Source organism: Argiope bruennichi, chromosome 1 (assembly GCF_947563725.1).
Source record: "Argiope bruennichi chromosome 1, qqArgBrue1.1, whole genome shotgun sequence".
Classification (NCBI taxonomy): Eukaryota; Metazoa; Arthropoda; class Arachnida; order Araneae; family Araneidae; genus Argiope; species Argiope bruennichi.
In genome coordinates this window covers 107,294,138-107,313,294 of record NC_079151.1, presented here as the reverse complement: position 1 = coordinate 107,313,294, position 19,157 = coordinate 107,294,138, and the positions used below count along the sequence as shown (strand labels likewise).

The 19,157-nt window shown below is 28.5% G+C and overlaps 2 protein-coding genes across 3 annotated transcripts in view; both read left to right on the top strand.

Moving 5' to 3' along the window:
* Window positions 1–1,293, top strand: part of LOC129965657 (filamin-A-like) — a 61,865-nt gene extending 60,572 nt beyond the window's left edge. The window contains exon 15 of one of the 2 annotated variants that reach the window (XM_056079748.1): window positions 256–1,293. In XM_056079748.1, coding sequence (XP_055935723.1) covers window positions 256–443 — 188 coding nt within the window. In that variant the 3' untranslated portion in view covers window positions 444–1,293. The remainder of the gene's footprint in view (window positions 1–255) is intronic. The other variant, XM_056079757.1, reaches the window with a different exon arrangement.
* Window positions 1,294–12,041: 10,748 nt separating this feature from the next.
* The window catches only part of LOC129967399 (uncharacterized), a 28,378-nt gene continuing 21,262 nt past the window's right edge, over window positions 12,042–19,157 (top strand). The window contains exons 1-4 of the mRNA XM_056081883.1: window positions 12,042–12,193; window positions 17,103–17,174; window positions 17,895–17,991; window positions 18,085–18,171. Coding sequence (XP_055937858.1) covers window positions 17,113–17,174; window positions 17,895–17,991; window positions 18,085–18,171 — 246 coding nt within the window. The 5' untranslated portion in view covers window positions 12,042–12,193; window positions 17,103–17,112. The remainder of the gene's footprint in view (window positions 12,194–17,102; window positions 17,175–17,894; window positions 17,992–18,084; window positions 18,172–19,157) is intronic.

Genomic DNA, 19,157 nt, shown 5'->3' with positions numbered 1-19,157 from the left:
AATATTTTAAGTTTATTCTAGGATAATATAATAAATTTAAATTTATCTAATATATCGATTTGTAGAAATAAAAATGTAAGACTTTTTAAATAATTTTAAGAGGCTTTTAAAACTTCTGAAAAATAAAACTAGGAAAAGCATTCTATTCAGATTTTTAAGAATAAAATTGAAAATAAAATCAAACTTATTGTTTTGTGAATATATTTAAAATAGAAAGAATAACTAATCTTATTCAACATGACTTTTTTTTTTCAGGAAACAACATCCTTTTCGTATCTCTGTATGGGCCTAAAGGTCCCTGCGACGAGATCCATGTGAAACATACCGGCCGTAACATTTACAACGTCACGTACATGGTGAAGGACAGAGGAGAACATATTCTCATAGTCAAGTACGGCAACGACCACATCCCCGGTAGCCCTTTCAAGGTCGAATGCACATAGAGAAGGACAAAAACAACTATGGATATCATAGAAAACCCTTTTTAACGTTTCTTACCATCCAGGCTTTGTAAGGAAATTCTTCCGCTTTCTTACTTTCATGTAGCTATGATGCAAATCTTGTTAGTCCAATTATGCCAAACCGTTTTTTGAGAAAATCCAAAAACGCTGTTTTCCTTTTTATTCACGATTCAAACTTAGCTTTCTACGTGGGTTTCGTTTATCGATGCTTAGAACTTACAAACGCTCTGGATGTAAGACATGTACCACAAAATGTCGAATGTCTGTAATTTGTGTATTACGTCCAATTTTGTAAAATTTAACACATCTATAACAAAAAATAATATTTTGTATTAATATACCCTACATTTTATTGAGATTGGCTTCATTTTGAATACAAAATCCATAAAATGTGGAAATAAGGAACATATCAAGAAAGATAAAGGACGAAAATAAGGGAATGTTTAAACTGATTTTTAAATAACTATTAGTTTTATACCTGTACTACATTTAACCAACTACAAAATTTTCTTTGTAATTATTATAAAAACTTTCCTTCTACGAATGCTTTTTAAGTGCTTGCATATTAAAGCTCAATAAGTAAATAAATTTAGCTAGGAAGTCTAAGTATCGATTATTTGCTATTCCTGTATACTCAGTCCTATTTATGTAGAATTTTTCTTGTTATCTAACAGTGTATTTTGAATAAGAAACCTATTTTGTTTTTAGCAATTAAATAAGTTGGTGTAGGATTTATTTAATGAATATTTTTCTCTGAATCTGAATAACTTAAATAGCAAAATAATTTATATCTTATATATTTTAATTAAATTGATATTAACAGCCAATACAGTTATTGCAATTAAAAAAATGAAATGTAGAAGACATTCTCCTTTGTACTTCAAAATAAATGTTATGAATTTTATTTCTCTTAGTTTTTTTCTGTGTATGTTTTATTTTAAAACAAATTCAACAGATCCAAAATACTCTTCACAATTCAACTATTTCCTTCGAAAACATTACTGGGAAAAGTAAATTAACTTTTTCTTCGTAATAAAACAATTTGCGTACACCATCAAAAACTATCATGTTTACCCTTTTTTTAAAGAACTTCCATGATTTATTTTATTTAAATCCTCTTTTTTTTTTTTTTTTTTTTTTTTTACAAAAGAGAATTACTTAGAAATCGAGCACCATTTTTAAGATGCCATCTCTTTTTTCAAATGTGATAATGAATTATGAAAGAACGTACGGTAGAATATTTAAAACTCATTTGATCGTAAGCACACAAAAAAATAGGTTGAAAACCTTAGTATCATGTATACAATGGGACGCCCAGCTTATAAAAGGATTTTTCATTTCATCTTCCACTCTGTCGTCATCAGCGAATTAAAAAGTGTAAATGGTGCTCACCCTGTTAGCAGAAAATATTGTAAGATACCTCAATAACATTGAGCAATATCGTAAAGATATTTTCGGAAACCATGAAGAAATTAAAATAAAAACATTAAGTGTTTCCCTTTTACGTAGGTATCTTGTAATTTTTTTAAAAGTAGTTATTACTGAAGCAAGTGCAAATGGTATAGCATGAAACTGCAATTTTTTATATGGTCATATGAAACGTTATAGTATATTTATTATTGATCAACTTTAAATTTTAAAGCTTTAAAAACTTTTAATTTTTATTATTGGTCAGAATATTTAAGATTTATGCAAATATCTTCAGTCTACAGTGCTCTGATAAAAATTAGACATCTTTGTCGACTAACTGATTCACCGGGAATATTATTTCTGGGCCATAAATAATTTCTTGTTTAAACAATACCAAAAGTATTTTGGACACACACTCTTATGGAAATCATCACCACCTCTACACCAATGGAAATTAATGAAAACATTAGCAATTCATAAAGACTTCAACATAATTCTTGGATCAAATGTAAAACTTCCTTTTGTTTTACCATCCGAAGAGAATTGAATGCAAGGATGGAAAGTCTGAAAGGAAATATTGTTTGAAAAGGGATTCTGTTTACATTTTCTATGTCTCTTGATATTAATTAAATCTCTTCAGGTTCATTTTATATCTGTATTACCAAAAGTTTTCTGTGTGATTTGCTTCTGTCTTGGTTTTAAATTGTTTCTTAAGTTATACATAGCATTAACTGAATATGTTACTTCCATGCTCCTGCTTTTTGAGATGACAGACCTAAGCTGCGATTTAAAAAAGTTTACCAAACTATAAAGCATTAATTTAATTCTTCCGGTATATCCCATTTAATTGTTTATTCTAATAATAGGTGAGTTCTTCTTTACTTTTAGAGAACGGAGAGATTACGAAAAATGTTGCATTTCTGTGAGGAAATGTCAGATTTTCAAAAATTTCTGTCGGCAAGCTAGAACGCAAAGACATTCTTTATCATCTAGAGCATAGGTTCCCAAAGTGGTCCAGGTGGACCCCCAGGGGTCCATAGGAGACCACACGGGGGGTCCACGTAGACGTGAAAAGAAAACAGAGGTTCATAAGTTGTAAGTGGGGGTCCACGAAAAATTTTCTGGTTTTCATAATAAATAACAAAAATTTTGGATTGGATTTGCCTATCAACGTAGGCAGGTAGCATCGGTAGGTACTCAAAAATATTCGAGACTCGGTTCAAACACAGAATTGAATAGAACAATAGATAATAGTACAAGTGTATACCACATGTCGAGACTTGCAAAGTGCCACCCGCTCGTCCGGGATGCTTGTTTAGACCTGCAAAGGGATGAAATGCGACTTGCGCTGTGCTTGCAATCTACATTAGTATAAATACGAATGCCAAGAACAAAACGTTACTCATTTGTTTCCTGATATATTTAATGTCCTGAGTGATTTTTTTACAGAAAAATCTATTCCATTTACAAACATTATTTTGGCGGCAGCAGATGGAGCTCCTGCCATGTTCGGGCGATATCGTGGGTTTATAAGCCATTTTAAAAGAATAATACCAGGACTAATTGTAATTCACTGTGTCATCCCCCGATAACACCTTGTAGCGAAAAATTTGAGTGATAGATTGCACCAATCGCTTCAATTTATGATTAACGCAGTTAATAAAATAAGAAGCAATGCTTTGAATACCCGTTTATTTGCACTATTGTGCGATGAAAATGATGATTTCCAACGACTGCTCTTACATATTGAAGTATGCTGGTTGTCGAAAGGTGCATGCTTATCGAGATTTTACTCACTTTTCGAATCAGTGATAGTGTCTGGAAACTAAAGCACCAGATTTTTAAAAAAAATCTGATCAAATATAAACCGGACATTGCGTACTTAACGGATTTGTTCATAAAATTCAATGACATTAACTTGCAGTTACAAGGGGACAGCCTTAATTTAATAAAAACAAAGGGTGTAATTTCGGCTTTTCTTCGTAAATTGAAATTAATGAAGCAAAATATTAGTAGGCGCGAATTCTCCCAGTTTCCGCACTTGTCACAGATAGAATGTCTTGATGAGGATATTCAGACATACGCTCAACATTTAAATACCCTGCATGATGACTTCAAAAATAGATTTGAATATATTCTGACGATGGAAATACCACCATGGATCATAACCCCATTTGATGAAACGGAAGAGGCGAATGTTTATTACAAGAGGAGCTACTTGAGATCAGCACCAACAAGGAACTGAAGGTGAAATTTAAAAAAGGCTCTCAAACATTTTGGCTGCAGGCAGAAATCCCCGAAAAATATCCTGGGCTGGGCTATCCTGCGAGGAAACTTTGGATAGCGTTTCCCTCGTCATATCTTGTCGAAAGAAGTTTTAGTGCCGTTACCAACCTGTTGACAAAAAAAAAAAAAAAAAAAACCAGATTGGACATTACAGAACGGGGAGATTTGAGATTACTTCTTACAAAACTGAAGCCAAATATTGATAATTTGCTGTCAATTGATCAAGTACATCCGTCTCATTAAAAGTATGACTATTTTTTATTGTTGATTTCCATTTCAGAGTTCATTGTTGATTTTTTGTCAATTGTTGATTGTTTGTAATAATAAATGTTTATAATTTTGTATAACCACAAGTATCATTTTTATAAATAGGACACAAGAAAATGTGCTACTTTTTTTTTTCTTCTTAACACCCTCAATTTAGTGTGATATTTTTTAGGAGTTTTGGGAATACAGTAGAAATGTAGCAGCAGGGGGTCTACCGAAAATAGTAAAACTTTGAAAGTGGTCCACGAGAAAAAAAAGTTTGGGAACCTCTAATCTAGAGAAATGTTTTAAAATTCATTTCAGTCCTTAAGCAAAATTAGTGATATACATATTAGATACTTGTTAGCGGCACACCATTGGTGAACTTTTGGTTTAACCTCATGCCATTGGCTTAGCTACATATCCTTAAAGAAAGTAATCAGTTAACTATCATGATATCTTTGGTTAGTTTTTTGGTAATTATAATAAATATGACATTTTTAGCTAATTTTTTGGGGGGAGTAGACTTAATTACTGGCGTGTGGTTCATATATTAGGTAAGTATTTCATGTTGAAGCACCTATAGATAATGCCTTTATTACTATTGTATGGTTCAGCATTTATTTCGAAATAGATAAAAAATACTTTACAAATATTATAAAATACAAAAATGTTAAAAACATAAAATAATTTTTTCAAAGTTTAAAGTGCGTCATTAAAAAGCTTAGAATTTTTTTTTAGAAAATGATCAAAAATTATATTAACCGACAAGAATTAAAATTCATCGTCAGCATTTTAAACATAATCGAAGAAACTCATTATCGTTTGCAATTAGCTTTTCTTCAATTAAATGCAGAGAATAGCATTTCATGATACAAATTAAGAATTTATCATTTGATTTTTCAGTTACAATAGGAAAAAAATATCATCTAAATTTCTTAATTAATTTTGGAATTAAAATCTTATTTGTTGCACTTTTGAATATTTCAGTTATAGTTAATAGTTTTGAATAAAAGGGGATATATCATCAGTTTTTTTAACATACTTGATTTAAGACAATGACGATTGTCTTTTTTTAATAAATTCACAGTAATGCACCAGAATATTATACGCCAGATAAAGATAATAAGTGTTTCATATCAATGAGATTTATATAAAAATGAATTTAAATAACAAAATTTAAGTTTATTGTATAAAATATAAAAAAATTATACAGAAAATTATTCTACATGTAAAAAAAATATTATAAAATATAATTCAAAATTAGGGAAACAACCTATTTTGCGCTTTCGCAACTAATTGATATCCGTTTTGTAAATCGGTTGAACACTATAAAAATCAGTTCATGATAATTTTTTTAATTAGCAAAATATTAAATATTTCCAATAGTATTTAAAAGTATTTAAAGAAATCTACTACCCAAGAATCAAACACATGCCAACTTTCAAGTGTCTAGTCCAAATGGTTATGGAGATTTTCACTTTTACGTGTAATACCGCAAACAAAATATAATTTTAGAAAATGACTGGATTTTTTTTAAAGTGAAATAAAGGCGAAATAAACATACTCAAACTCTAATTTGCAAGATATAAAAATATATAATGAAATACATTCAAAAGAACTAAAGTACGCACAGCTTTTGGTATTTTATAAAGCTGAGCATTTATATATAATGCAACCAATAAATATTTCTGCTTCTTTGTTTTTATTTAATTAGTTTTTTTAAGCAATTAAAATTTAGTTCGTATGAATTTCAACAATTTCGAATTAAGTAAAGAATCCTGCAAAAAAACTTGTCCATATTTCCAATATGGAAAAATTTTGTGCGCACAAAAGATTTATAATTACAAAAGTTATTTATTAGTTTAGATTTTATAATTACAAATCATGCCTCGATGTGATTGAATTTGCAGCATCACTCTGTGATTGATCGTAAAACTTTAGAGGATATAAAAAAAAAAATCAAAACATTAAAAAATATCGAAAAATACAATACAGAGACGAACATATCTAAAACCTGTCATTCTTCAGCGGAATTGCAAATTCCTTCAAAAATAAAGTTATAAATTTCTTCAAAACATTTTTTATTTTCAACAATTCTGTTTAATATTTTAGAAAAAAATCATTTTTTTATAAAATATCGTTAGTTAAAAAGGCGGAGAGCTGTTATCCCAGAAAAGTTTAGTTATATTAATGTCTTTTTTTAGCTACGTGATGGCTATTTAGCGATTATTCTCATAATTTAAAAAAAGATCATTATGACAGCACCTGAGCCAGCATCCTGTCATCTGCACCATATAAAAAGAACATTTGACAGATTTAATATAAAAGTGTCAATTTTAATAACAGAATAAAAGTCGATTTTAATAATGTCAGTCAGAATCTAATGAAATATGTTCAATAAACATTCAGTAGAATCGAGTCTCGAATCCGCGACTCTCTAATACAGAATTCAAGCACTAATATCAGTTCATAATCAGTCTCATATGTAAAATATAATGTATTTATTCCTTTAAGTTTTGAAATAAACCTTTTCAAATTTATTTAGACAAACAATCTACACTTTTACAGATTTCGTCTAACATTTGACTCAATATTGTTGTGAACAAAATTGCGCCAAATGTTTTGTTTTGCAGTTCAACAACTTTTGTTGTGAACACAATTTTAATTTTATATCTATAATTCGTTGTATGTGTGTTATCACGTGTACAAACAAGAGAACAAATCTACCGATAATCCAAGATCTAAATACCTTCTATAGACTTTGGATAGGGTTGAACAAAAGTTTGATAAGCATCGGCTATTCTGATCAAACTGATTATGTTATTGTTACTTTTGGCCCTTTACAAGCCCACTGACGAACTGTCAGCGATTTAATCCGAGTGTGCCAGTTGTATTTGCCCAATTGCTTCTGAGGGCAAAGCACTGAGCACCTAGGGCAGAAGTCTGACTTCTAGCTCATATGAAGATGACACAAACACATTCGTTTGCCCAACCCCTTTTTATATTGAGGGACTCATTCACACACCTCACAGAGAGAACACAGTGTGAAGAACAACTATGCCTGAACCAGGACTCGAACCCATGACGCCGAGATCACAGGGAAGAAATGCTACCGCTAGGCCAGGTCGCCGGCTTGATTATGTTTTAGAGTCATCTTGTTCACACCTGTCGGAACATGCAAATGCATTGAAATTCTTTGAAGAATTTCATACAAAATTTAACAATCTATAATGTTGGTGTAAAGATTATATCAAAATTTTTTCGTTCATTCTGTTTTTTTGAGATGATAGTTAAAATCTTAATGAGAATTCCTTAAAAATCAGGTCTAAGCTTGTACATTCATCAAAATTTCAATACTTTTTTTTGCATACTTTGTAACTAGCTATCAAGGTCTTTCCAAAAAACTTTCCTGTATATTCTCAAATAAAACTTTTCATTTCCCTTCCTCTCCCCCACCCACAATTGTAGACTTTGTACACAATTGTACAGAATTAAATTTTAAGGGCATGATCACAGATCAAACTAATTTAATTCAAAATTCGATTCAGATCTACACTTTACATATTAAATCTGTGAACCGAATTTTATTTATTTAGCTCTCTTCGTTTTACAGAGATCATATATTCGGACAGACAAATTTCCTTTGAATAGATTTCATTCAAAACTTGACAGATATCAAAAAATTTAAGGTCCTAAGCATATACCAACTGTTATCCGTCTATCTCAAAGCATTTTCGAATTATCGTATTCACAGAGAGATAGATATAATTGATAAAAAATGTATTTCGGACTAAAGGAGGTTTGAACCGTGAACATTCTTCAAGACGTAAAATTCAAATTCTTTGACGATTACAATATTTTCTCTTTGTGTACTTCGCATACGAGGAAGTAAAAAGAAACAACAAGAATAACATTGATTTATTGATCTGAGAATAATGAAACTGAATTAAATGAGATAGTTACATCACGTTCGATTATCCCTTCAAATATTACCAACTCAGGAGGGGATCGTGAACATCGCATCTCCCTTCGCCATTTCTCTGGATGCGAGTAAGCTGACATTGTCTCTTGCTAACAATATTTAGGCATGTTTTCTGCCACTACAGTAGTGCATCACTCCTCTTTTGCTTGTGATACATAATGGAAAATGTATTAGATTTCCTGTAGAAATGTAGATATCAGGTGCTTGAAAAATTATTTTCGATAGTAAAATCTAAAATTTTAACTGTGTCTTGGAGCATGGGTTAGAGCGACAAAAATGAAGGGCGCAACATTATTCAGTCGTGCAAAAACGAATTTAATATTAATCCATTTTCGTTCAATTTCTAGAAACGGCTGGCTGACTGTCCACAGAAAGACACGGTTTTCTTTTTTGTGTGATTATACGTTTATCAAAATAATTTATGAACTTCTCTAAAAAAAATTCTTTAGTCAACAAAATTTTCTTTCTTTCTCTTTTTTTATTAAAATTATTATCAAATCAGAATTATTTCACGCATTTCAAACAACATGGCAATTTCATTTTTTTTATATCTCATGGAATTTTAATTTCTTCACACCAATTATATAAGCGATAATTGTGATTCACTCCATATTATGTTTTGCTATAAAACATTTATCGTGTTTGAAAATAAAAAAATTTAAAGGACAAACACTTAAAAAAATGTATTAGTTTCGTTCATGCAAAAATGTGGAAACATATATAAACCGGAATTTTAAGGTTGCTATAATTTGATAATGGCATTTTCTGACCGCATGTTTAAAATAAAAAATATAGCCCACTTCCTCTGTAAAATAGATTTACATATCCGATGGAAAGCAAGTTACGAGCACCTTGGTACTCGTGAGGGGTGAAATACTCGAAATGCGGACTGGCAATGAATGCTCCCTACTTAATTCGATATACTGTATTCGGTGTTCTAATATATAAACGTGCTTTAATACAAGCATAATATTATTCTCGATTAACTTAATTTTAATTTTAAAATTTGAAGATTTTATTGAATGTAAAATTTTTTGCTGTACCATCACAAAATTTAGAGAACGAGGGAACTACGGATATTAATAATGTAAAAAGAAACCGAAATCTGTGGATGAAAAAATGTACAAAGAATTAAACTAAAAGATTTTTTTTTACAATAACAGTAAATTATACGTAGCTTTTCCTTGTTTTCTTAGGCTAAAAAAATCATTACTCTAAATTATTTAGTAAACAGTGTTTGATAAAAGACATAATAATTTATTAATTGATAATTTATTAATTTTCGACTTTTTCATTATCAACAACAAAATGTCGAATTTTCTCAAACATTTCCTCTTTTTTGTAAATGTAAATATCTAAAAATTTTAAACATTATTTCTCTGACACCTTCGAAGATATCAATAAAACCGAATAATGGGATCAATTCATGTGACGCAAAAATCACGTGTAATGAACTTATGCGCATGGCATTTAAGTTTTCAACCGCAACACTTTCGTCGATGAATCTGCCATTAACTTTCTCCTCCAAGTATGAAGCGGATTTTTTTGTTTACATTTGAAGTTATAATTTTTAGTCATTTTCTTTCCTCTTATTTTATGTTATATGTTAAAAGGTGAAATACTGATGTGCTGTTGGACGCTCTACTGCTCTATGAAAGTAAGTTATTTCGAAAGTATCAGCATACTTTTTAAATTAAAATTCTAATAAAAATTTCAAAAAATTGCTCAAGGGTTGCAAATTTCTAGCCTACAAGATAGATACGTGCCAAATTTGATGGAGGTCACGCTGTCTGACCTGTAAAGCGTCAACATACATGCAGACATCTTTACTTAGTAAAAATAATATGTTAAATATTTACAATAACTGAATATTTATTTTACTTAAATTTTTAGAACTCAAAATAATTCGCAATTAATTCAGTTTTTATTTAAATTTTTGTAAATTAACAAAAAAGAATCATTAAATATGTATCTCAATTGCCGTTTTTTTTGGTGGGGGGAGGTTTACTCTCTTGTATATTAAGTATACAAAAAATATTATAATCGTCAAAATATTTTAACTCGAATCTCCAGGTTCCAGATCTCTCGGAATCCAAAAAATACATTTTTGTAATTATAATTGTCTGAGAACGTCGATCGTTTTGGTATAATTGTTTAGTTACTGGACTGCTAACCACAAGGTCCCAGGTTCTATCCTAGCACATCGTTACCGCCATATTGGTGCCCTCGGACAATGAACCATCAACCCTCGTAACATCTGTTGTGGCGCCATCTACCCGCAACCAAAGTCGTCAGACTCACTTGACGCAGCAAACTAAAGTCGCCAGACTCACGTGACGCAGCAACCCAAAAGCCGTCAGACACACTTGGCGCATCATCACCCACACACGCTCGCCATAACGCTTGGCGCTATTCAAACTGGGTACAGGCCCACTAAGACAACAGCTACTAATATTACATCACCACTCACCAGCCATATCGTTCGTCTCACTGGAGGGAGAGTACTGTGGTGAATAGCATATAAGCCAGTGAACAACTCTTCTACCTGAACGATCGTTTTGGTATAATCGGTTAGTTACTGGACTGCAAACCACAAGGTCCCACGTTCTATCCTTCGCGCATCTCTTACCACTTCACCACAATACAAAAGCATTGCTCGTGTAGCATAGCTGTTAACTGGCTTATAAGCTTTCACCGCAAGTTACAAAACATAAATTCCTGATATTTTTTAATAACCGTCTGTGAAAAGTGGTACGCCAGTTATCACAGAAAGTTATTAAAAATTATCAGGAATTTGTGGTACGCCATGAGTATAGGATGCTGTGGAGAGAGAGCCACATCCAACATTTCACAATATTCAGAGTACAATGCAAGCCGTTTTTTATATGCTAATAAGGATTCTTACTTATCTTGGATATTAATTTTTATGATTCTTGCCTCAGATACTAATGTGTATACGATATTTAGTGAAGTTTCCCAAGTTTCTATGAAATAAAAAAATAATGCTTCTCATTTTCAATTCCGTTTGAAACCAATATTATAAAAAATAATGAAATCAATAGTATATTTGAAAAGATAGGATTGTGGTGAATCGCATATAAGCCAGTAACAACTCTTCTACCCGAACGATCGTTTTGGTATAATTGTTAAGTTAATGGACTGCCAACCACAAGGTCCCAGGTTCTATCCTCACTCGTCCCATAGGCTTCTCAGGATATATTAAAATAAGGTGTGAGCATACAACGTCATGGAAAGTATTTTAATAACCAAATTATCATATCGCCTTCACTAAGGTAACAACGATTTATGGGTATTCTGTCAAAGTTTAGTTTGACTTTACAAATTTAATTACTAGATAAGAAATAATGATTCTGAATTCTCATATATTAGAATTAAATTCTGCAGTCAATCAACTTGATCGTGACTTTCATCAAAATTGCTCTAGGTTCTTTTTTCGTCCTCCTGTAGCCGTAGGCCCTTGTTTGCTGCCTGTATTTCATCTGCTTGATAAATTAAGCCTGAGGGTGATTTGAGTAATGTTCACACCTGCGGATATTTCTAAGTTCCTTACATTTAAAAGATGCTTTACAGTTTCAGCGCAAATATGTTTCGGAATTAAAATTCAGATTCTCGAGAACTTTATACTTATTCACTCGGCTATACGTGTAGTTTAAATTTTTGTATTGTGTTAACAATAAGAAAGCAACTCAGCCCGACAAATAAACCGCGCATTTTTGTATTGTTTTGAAATTGAGTTCATCTGTCAAGGATCTTAACTTCGCATCGAACTTTTCGGATTTCAGAAGTAAGAAAAGATTTCATAAATAAGTCTTCATAAATATTTTTGCATGTTACTAATAAAAAAAATTGAAACTATATTGTGGCAAATTAGAAGTATAATTTTTAAATAATAACTGACATTTTTTTCTCTGACTCCTAGTCATTCTCAGTTCTTAAATTATATATTTTTATTAATGATATATAATACTGACATTATTTAATAAGATTGCAAATAAATGCATTAAGTTGATTTATGGATTTAAGTGGAGAAATTTTTCATTAAATGATTCGTTTCGGATTTATTTGTGTGTTTCCGCCAGTGTTTTAACTTCAAGAAATACTGAATTCTACATAGAAAACAGAAAAATTCTTATGATATATTACCAAAAATATTTTTTAGTTATAACTGGTATTTTATAATTTTTAATATGAAATACATATAAAAAATCTGTATTGATATTTTGGTAAGATTTTAGATTTGTTCTCAAGTTCGACAAAATTGCATCAGCTATCTTAAAAAGACATGAAAAATCCACCATCTTCGATGGCTACAAATAATGGCATTTTTTTTTTTTTTCGGATAACATTAAAAAAAAATGACGGAGTTGTATTTGATCACAGTTGCCCCAAAGTAATTCATCTTTGTCGAACAGACATTAATCTTACATCAAGCCGATATTTTATCTTCTAAGTTTATATTAATTATGGAATATATTTAATTTGATGTGAATTTTTTCTGTGTGTGTGTGTAAAATTCATGTATGTACTTTATAAATTGGAAAAAGTTTTGCAATAAAAATTTTGATAGAAGAACATATTTTATCTAATTGCTGAATTTTTTTCAATTAACTTCTATGCTTTTTCATTAATTTTTAAAAGTTGCCTCTTTTCTGTGGTAAAATTATTTGTTGATGTTCTGAAATGTGGTAATTGTAAATTTCTGTTTAGGTACCTTCTTAGAGCTACTGGCCTGTGAAAAGGAACACAATTGAAAAAACATTTATAGACTATAAAAAAAGTAGCCTATATCTTTCAAATAAATAAATATGTAAACAAAGAAAATTTTATGAATTATAAAATATTAGAATAATATTAATGCTATATTTTGCTCTGTTTCAGTGCATTTACTTGGTTATCACTGTATTTATAAACATGTCTGCTTAAATATAAACATATACATATAGTCATGAGTCATTGAAATAAATAAAATCATGTGCACTTTCACAAAGTTATTGAAATAAAAAAAAAAAATCCTTAACATGTTCATGAATTTGAAATATAAATCTAAATTGTCTAATTTATAAAAAGAAGGACCTCAAAATGTATTTTGCCTACATCTTGAAATGCCTAATCTCGGAGCTGGCCTTCTCTGTAAAGGGGCCTGGATGCAAAAACAATCATTTGGGCCCTTAATTTTTTTGTAAAGTAATATATATATATATATATATATATATATATATATATATATATATATATATATATATATATATATATATATATATATATATGAACAATATACAATACTATTGCGTGTGTATTTATGTTTCTGATTTTAATTACTTCAGAAACATTACATATTTTTTTCGATGCTTAGTACAGCAAATTTATTTAAACGTTCTGCATGCATCCCTGACAATGATTCTTTGTTAATTTTAATTTATTAAAAGAGTACTCAGCATTTGCTATGGAACGGGCAATGTAAAGAAAAGTTTTAACACTGTGAAAACTCATTTCGAAATATAATTATTTAGTATGTATTGCAATATGTTATGTGCTTCATTTACATCCCTTTCATTTAAAATCAAATCCTGTAACAAACCAATTTCCTCGTTTAGGTTTACATCTACGTCCTGTTATAAAATTTTACAACATTTTTCTAATTCATGTTTTTATATCAATGATTAATTTAACAATTTTAAATCTATCTTCTGTCTGTACAATTACTGTATTAAAAATAACACCTAAATTCCTTTATCGGGTTTTCTATAACTTCATCATTCATTATTTCAGAATAGAATCTTTTTAGGAAAATGCTCTGATATATTCAAATTGTGTAATAACACTTTTACTTTGTCTAAAATTGTGGATTTTAGCTTTAATTTTACTTATTAAATTAAAAGCCTAATCAAAAGAACCATTTTTGCTTTAAATAGTTTATTGGTAGTGTTAATTTTGGATGATATTGAAAACCATATTATTAAATATAAAATTAATGTCACTTCTTGCATTGAATCCAATAGACTTGTAACTTCAAATACCAATGTATTATCATTATTTACGTCAATAAATTCTTCTAGGGCATTACAAATTTTTTCAAACTGTGTATACATTGCTTTAACTGAATCTATTTTGGCTTCCCAAAGAGTATCACATAATGATTTAAGAGTAATATTTAAATGCTTTTGTAGAATTTCCCATCTTTTTGTTTGCAATATCCTTTTTTTTTGCAATATATACTACTGGAAATGGTATTACAAATTAATATTATACCTTGCCTATCATATTCTTTAATAAATTAAAAGTGTATGACAGGCAAGACATATAAATTGGATGTGGGTTTAGAGTAATTATTCTAGATTGTACAACTTGATATTTCCGCATCGTGTTGCTATTGTACGCTTGTCCTCTACAATTCATGATATCTAAATCTAGCTAACTTATCTTTTCAACAGCATTTTTGCTAGTCCTTCTCCAGTCATATTATTTACTTTAATAAACCCTATAAATTACTCATTTCTATTTAATATTTTCTCTTCAAAATTTACATACCTAATAATGGCTGAAGTTTCTTCCTTATAGGAAATATCAGGAGTATAATCCATTTGGATATTGCTGTAAGTGGTTATAAAGTTGTAATTCTTCAAGCATAAATAGCAATCCAGCTCTGTAGGACTAGCCATTTATTTTTCTTAATATATAACTTTATTTTGTTAATGAATGTTGTAAAATTTAACTCTTTTCCAGCTGCAGGAAAAAAGAAAAAAAAAACTTTTTGAAGAGGGTGCAGGCTGCCTTATAATGATGATAGAAATCTCTATAATATAAAACAAAAATAAATTTTATCAAATCGATTTTGTTTCACAAAGTGTAATTATATTTACCCAATTTGAAAACAGTCATTATATTTGATTTAAATAAAGGATTAATAATTAATATTAATTTGATTTATATTTAGTTTCTTGATACTACTGTTTTTAAATATAAAAACCAATTTTGACTATATATGTCATTGCTTTTGGATTTTGCTGAATTTATGAAAAGCAAAAGGTGCTATCACATTTTTGTAAATGAACTAGTATTATCTTGCTACTTGGATTTTTTTTAACAGTTATACAAATATGATTTGGTACTTTGCAAAAAGTTTTTCATGTTCCTTAAGACTTGAAAGTTTGAGCTTTCTTAGTTGAAATTGCAATAAACTGCAAATATTAATTTTAAAAAAAGCTAATAATAAAAAAATAGATTGATTGAAGTGCTTATTTTTAATTACAATTACTGCATTAAGGGTTTTCATTTTTTGCTGAAAATGACTACTATTATATTAGCATTAGTTCCAGCAATTCTATATATTGGTCAAGGCATTTCTTTCATTCAAAATTTTCTTTTTTCTGAATAAGTATTAATTTGAATGGAAGACAGCTGATAATTACTAGTTCTTTTAAAATTACAATTATTATAAGATATTCAACAGATATTAAAATTTTTCACATAACTTGTACTGTGGTATCTTTATAATTTCTAGTAATCTGTTGTTTTTAGAAAATCAAATCGGCTGCATTAAAAAATGAAAATCAGTTTGCAGTATCTGTGACTTTTGGAATTACTTATTTCTTAAATTACATTTGTAATATTTATAAATGTAATTGTATATGGTGTAATTTTATGTATATTTTGTGTAATAAGCATAGACTTTGTTATTAAAATGTGGAGTTTTTTTTTTTAATCAAATTTTTCTCGAATTCAGCAATCCTTTGCTCAAACTATTGTAAGTGAATTCATATAGTTAGGACAAGTTTCATTACAGCATGAATGAATGAAACTATGTTATAAAGAGCTTATGGAATAAATGAGCCTTAAAAATATCAACTAAATATTTTGTTTATTCAAGTGTTTTTCTACCATAGGAAAAATGTAATCTTCCTAATATCTTTTCATATATAACTTTCAAGCATACAGCTAAAGTACTATTTTTTAAAAATTATTTGAAATTTATGTTTGTTTGTTTTTACTTAATCATATAGCCACTTATAAAAGAATAATTTAATATTTATTAAATTTACATCAAGCAATTTTATCTACATGTTTTGGAATGTATTCCATTTTTTAAAAAAACAAATACCCACATGCATAATTTTAAAATAAAATGGTTAAAGAAAACTGCAGGTATGTATCAAATTGAGTGGTATATTTAATTTCCAGTATTAATCTTCATTGACTATAAAAGCTTTACCATTGTATTATAAAAATAGGTAAAGCATTATTAATATTGAATTCAAATAAATTTTTAAAAATATGCACATCATCTGCTAAATATTTTCTTGTGGTAATTAAACTTGATTAGTATAAAATATTGCACAAGCAATTATTATATATAATAACAAGTATTGTTTTAAATTCACGTTAAATCAAATCGGTGTTTCTCAAATACCATTAATCATAAAAATTTATGATATTCAAAAAGTATAAAAATTGGAAAGTATATATATGCAATAATTTAACTTGGTTATAGAAGCAATTTCTATTTATTTTTTCTGATTATATATTTAATAATTTAAAATATTATGTAACACTTAATATCCATTGTAGAGCTTACATCAGTACTTAACTAATCCAGTAAAGTAATGCAATATGTTGAAATATTTTACCTTATAAATGTTCTTTGCATTTTTTATGTTAATTGGGACTAATTATTAGTTTCATTTTTTCTTGAAAAGCATTTTCAAAATGGAGGACGAATTTCTGTCTCCATCGTCTTCAAACGACAGTGAAATTCCATTGACCAAACAGTAAGTTTTTAGTATAAGAATATTTAAATAAAAGATTCTTTTAATTAATACTCATAAAAAGTCCACAATATATCCCCCCCCCCCCTTCTAATAAATGCCATTTGATATGAGAAAGTTATTTCTGTGGAACTGTAATTTGAATACCAGAGAAAAAAAAATCTTATTAATTATAAATACTTGTTGGCAAAGATTTTAAAAATATTTTGAAACCATTAAGCCAGTTTTTTAATGTCATAAATATGATGTTAATTAGATATTTATGATCCAATATTAATGGTGTAAGATTAAGGTAAAAAAATTTTATACATCTTATGAGTACCAAAATTATGATAAAATGGTTTATTTGTATCATAAATCAATATTTTATACACTTAATGATATATCAAGATATAATTTTTTATTATTATTATTATTATTATCATCAAGAATATGAAAAGCGACAGAAATTCATGAACTTTTGATAGTATGAAAGCCTGAAATGCATTTTAGTTAATAGAGTTAGCTATATTTCATTACACATTTAAATAATATAATTGGTCGTAAAGCACATTTAAAAATTCTTTTCATATAATCATGAAATAGTACATGCAGCAAATCCTTCTGCAATGACTATTTTGATAGCAAGTCTTATAAAAGCATGTCACCAGTTTGTAACTTAACTTAAAAAAAAAATCCTTAATTAAAAGTTTTCTATAATCTATATAATGATATTTGTTTTAGAATGGAGCAAAAGCCTGCTTCTGATGCATTATCTGGCATGACTGAAAAAGAAATGCAGCAGCATCTTGAGCATTGTATGAAGTTAGCTGCTGAAAATGTAAGGTGTTTTTTTTTTAAGGTATTTGAAAAAAGACATTATATTTCATTACTTTAATTCACCAAAAACATAATGTTCTTGCTTCTTTTACAGAAAATAAATATGAAGAATGCATTTGGCTTGCATCTTATTAGTATTATGCAAAATTTGGTGAAACAAAAAGAATCAACTGATCTTACAGTAAGTATATTATATGCTTCATAATCTCTGTACTGTTATTCATGAAAGAATGACCCTCTTGTATTTTGCATTTTCTGATACAGCTTTTTTTTTCTTTGTAATTATTTAATATTTTTTTTATATACTGAAGTTTTTAAAACTGATTTGTTAACCAAAATACAATGCAAATTTTTTTTTAATTGTATTCTTTCTGTTTTCAAGTAGCTTTTCCTGGTTCATATATATATATGTATATATATATATATATATATATATATATATATATATATATATATATATATATATATATATATATATATATATATATATATATATATATATATATATATATATATATATATATATATTCTCTCTTTTATAAAAATTTCATTTGCAACAATAATTTTTCATCTTTGATGTAAATGTATGTTTTTGAATACTATTAATCCCTTATGTAGTTGTCCATATTGTCACACAAAAGATTATATATCTAAATTCCATTTTTCTTCTATTATTGCTATGTGTGATATTTTGTGATAATAAAAGTTAGAATCAAATGTCAAAAGGCTCAATGATTTTTTTTATAACTGTTTAAGAAATTTAGCTTCTTTCACTTAAAAAAGTTAATGTTTTGAAATGAAATCTTTTGCACTTTTAAAGATAATATGCAAAAGTGATTAGTCATATGTTTTCTTAAAATTTTGATGCATCAAATTACAACATTTCTGTATTGTCACTTTAGATGGACTATAAAAAGATACTTAAAGTATTTCAAATATATATGATTAATTAATCTAAAACCAAATTTTATTGACAGCTGTCACTATCATTTATTTAGTTTGTTCTTAATAATATAACTTGAAAGCATTGTTCTTAGTATGTACCATTTTTAATCACTTTATTAAACTTACCTGAATAATAGTAAAATCATATTTCATTTTCTTGAAAAAATTTTAACTATTTTGCAAGCAACTTATATAGTAAACTTTTTACAAAATGCTCTTTTG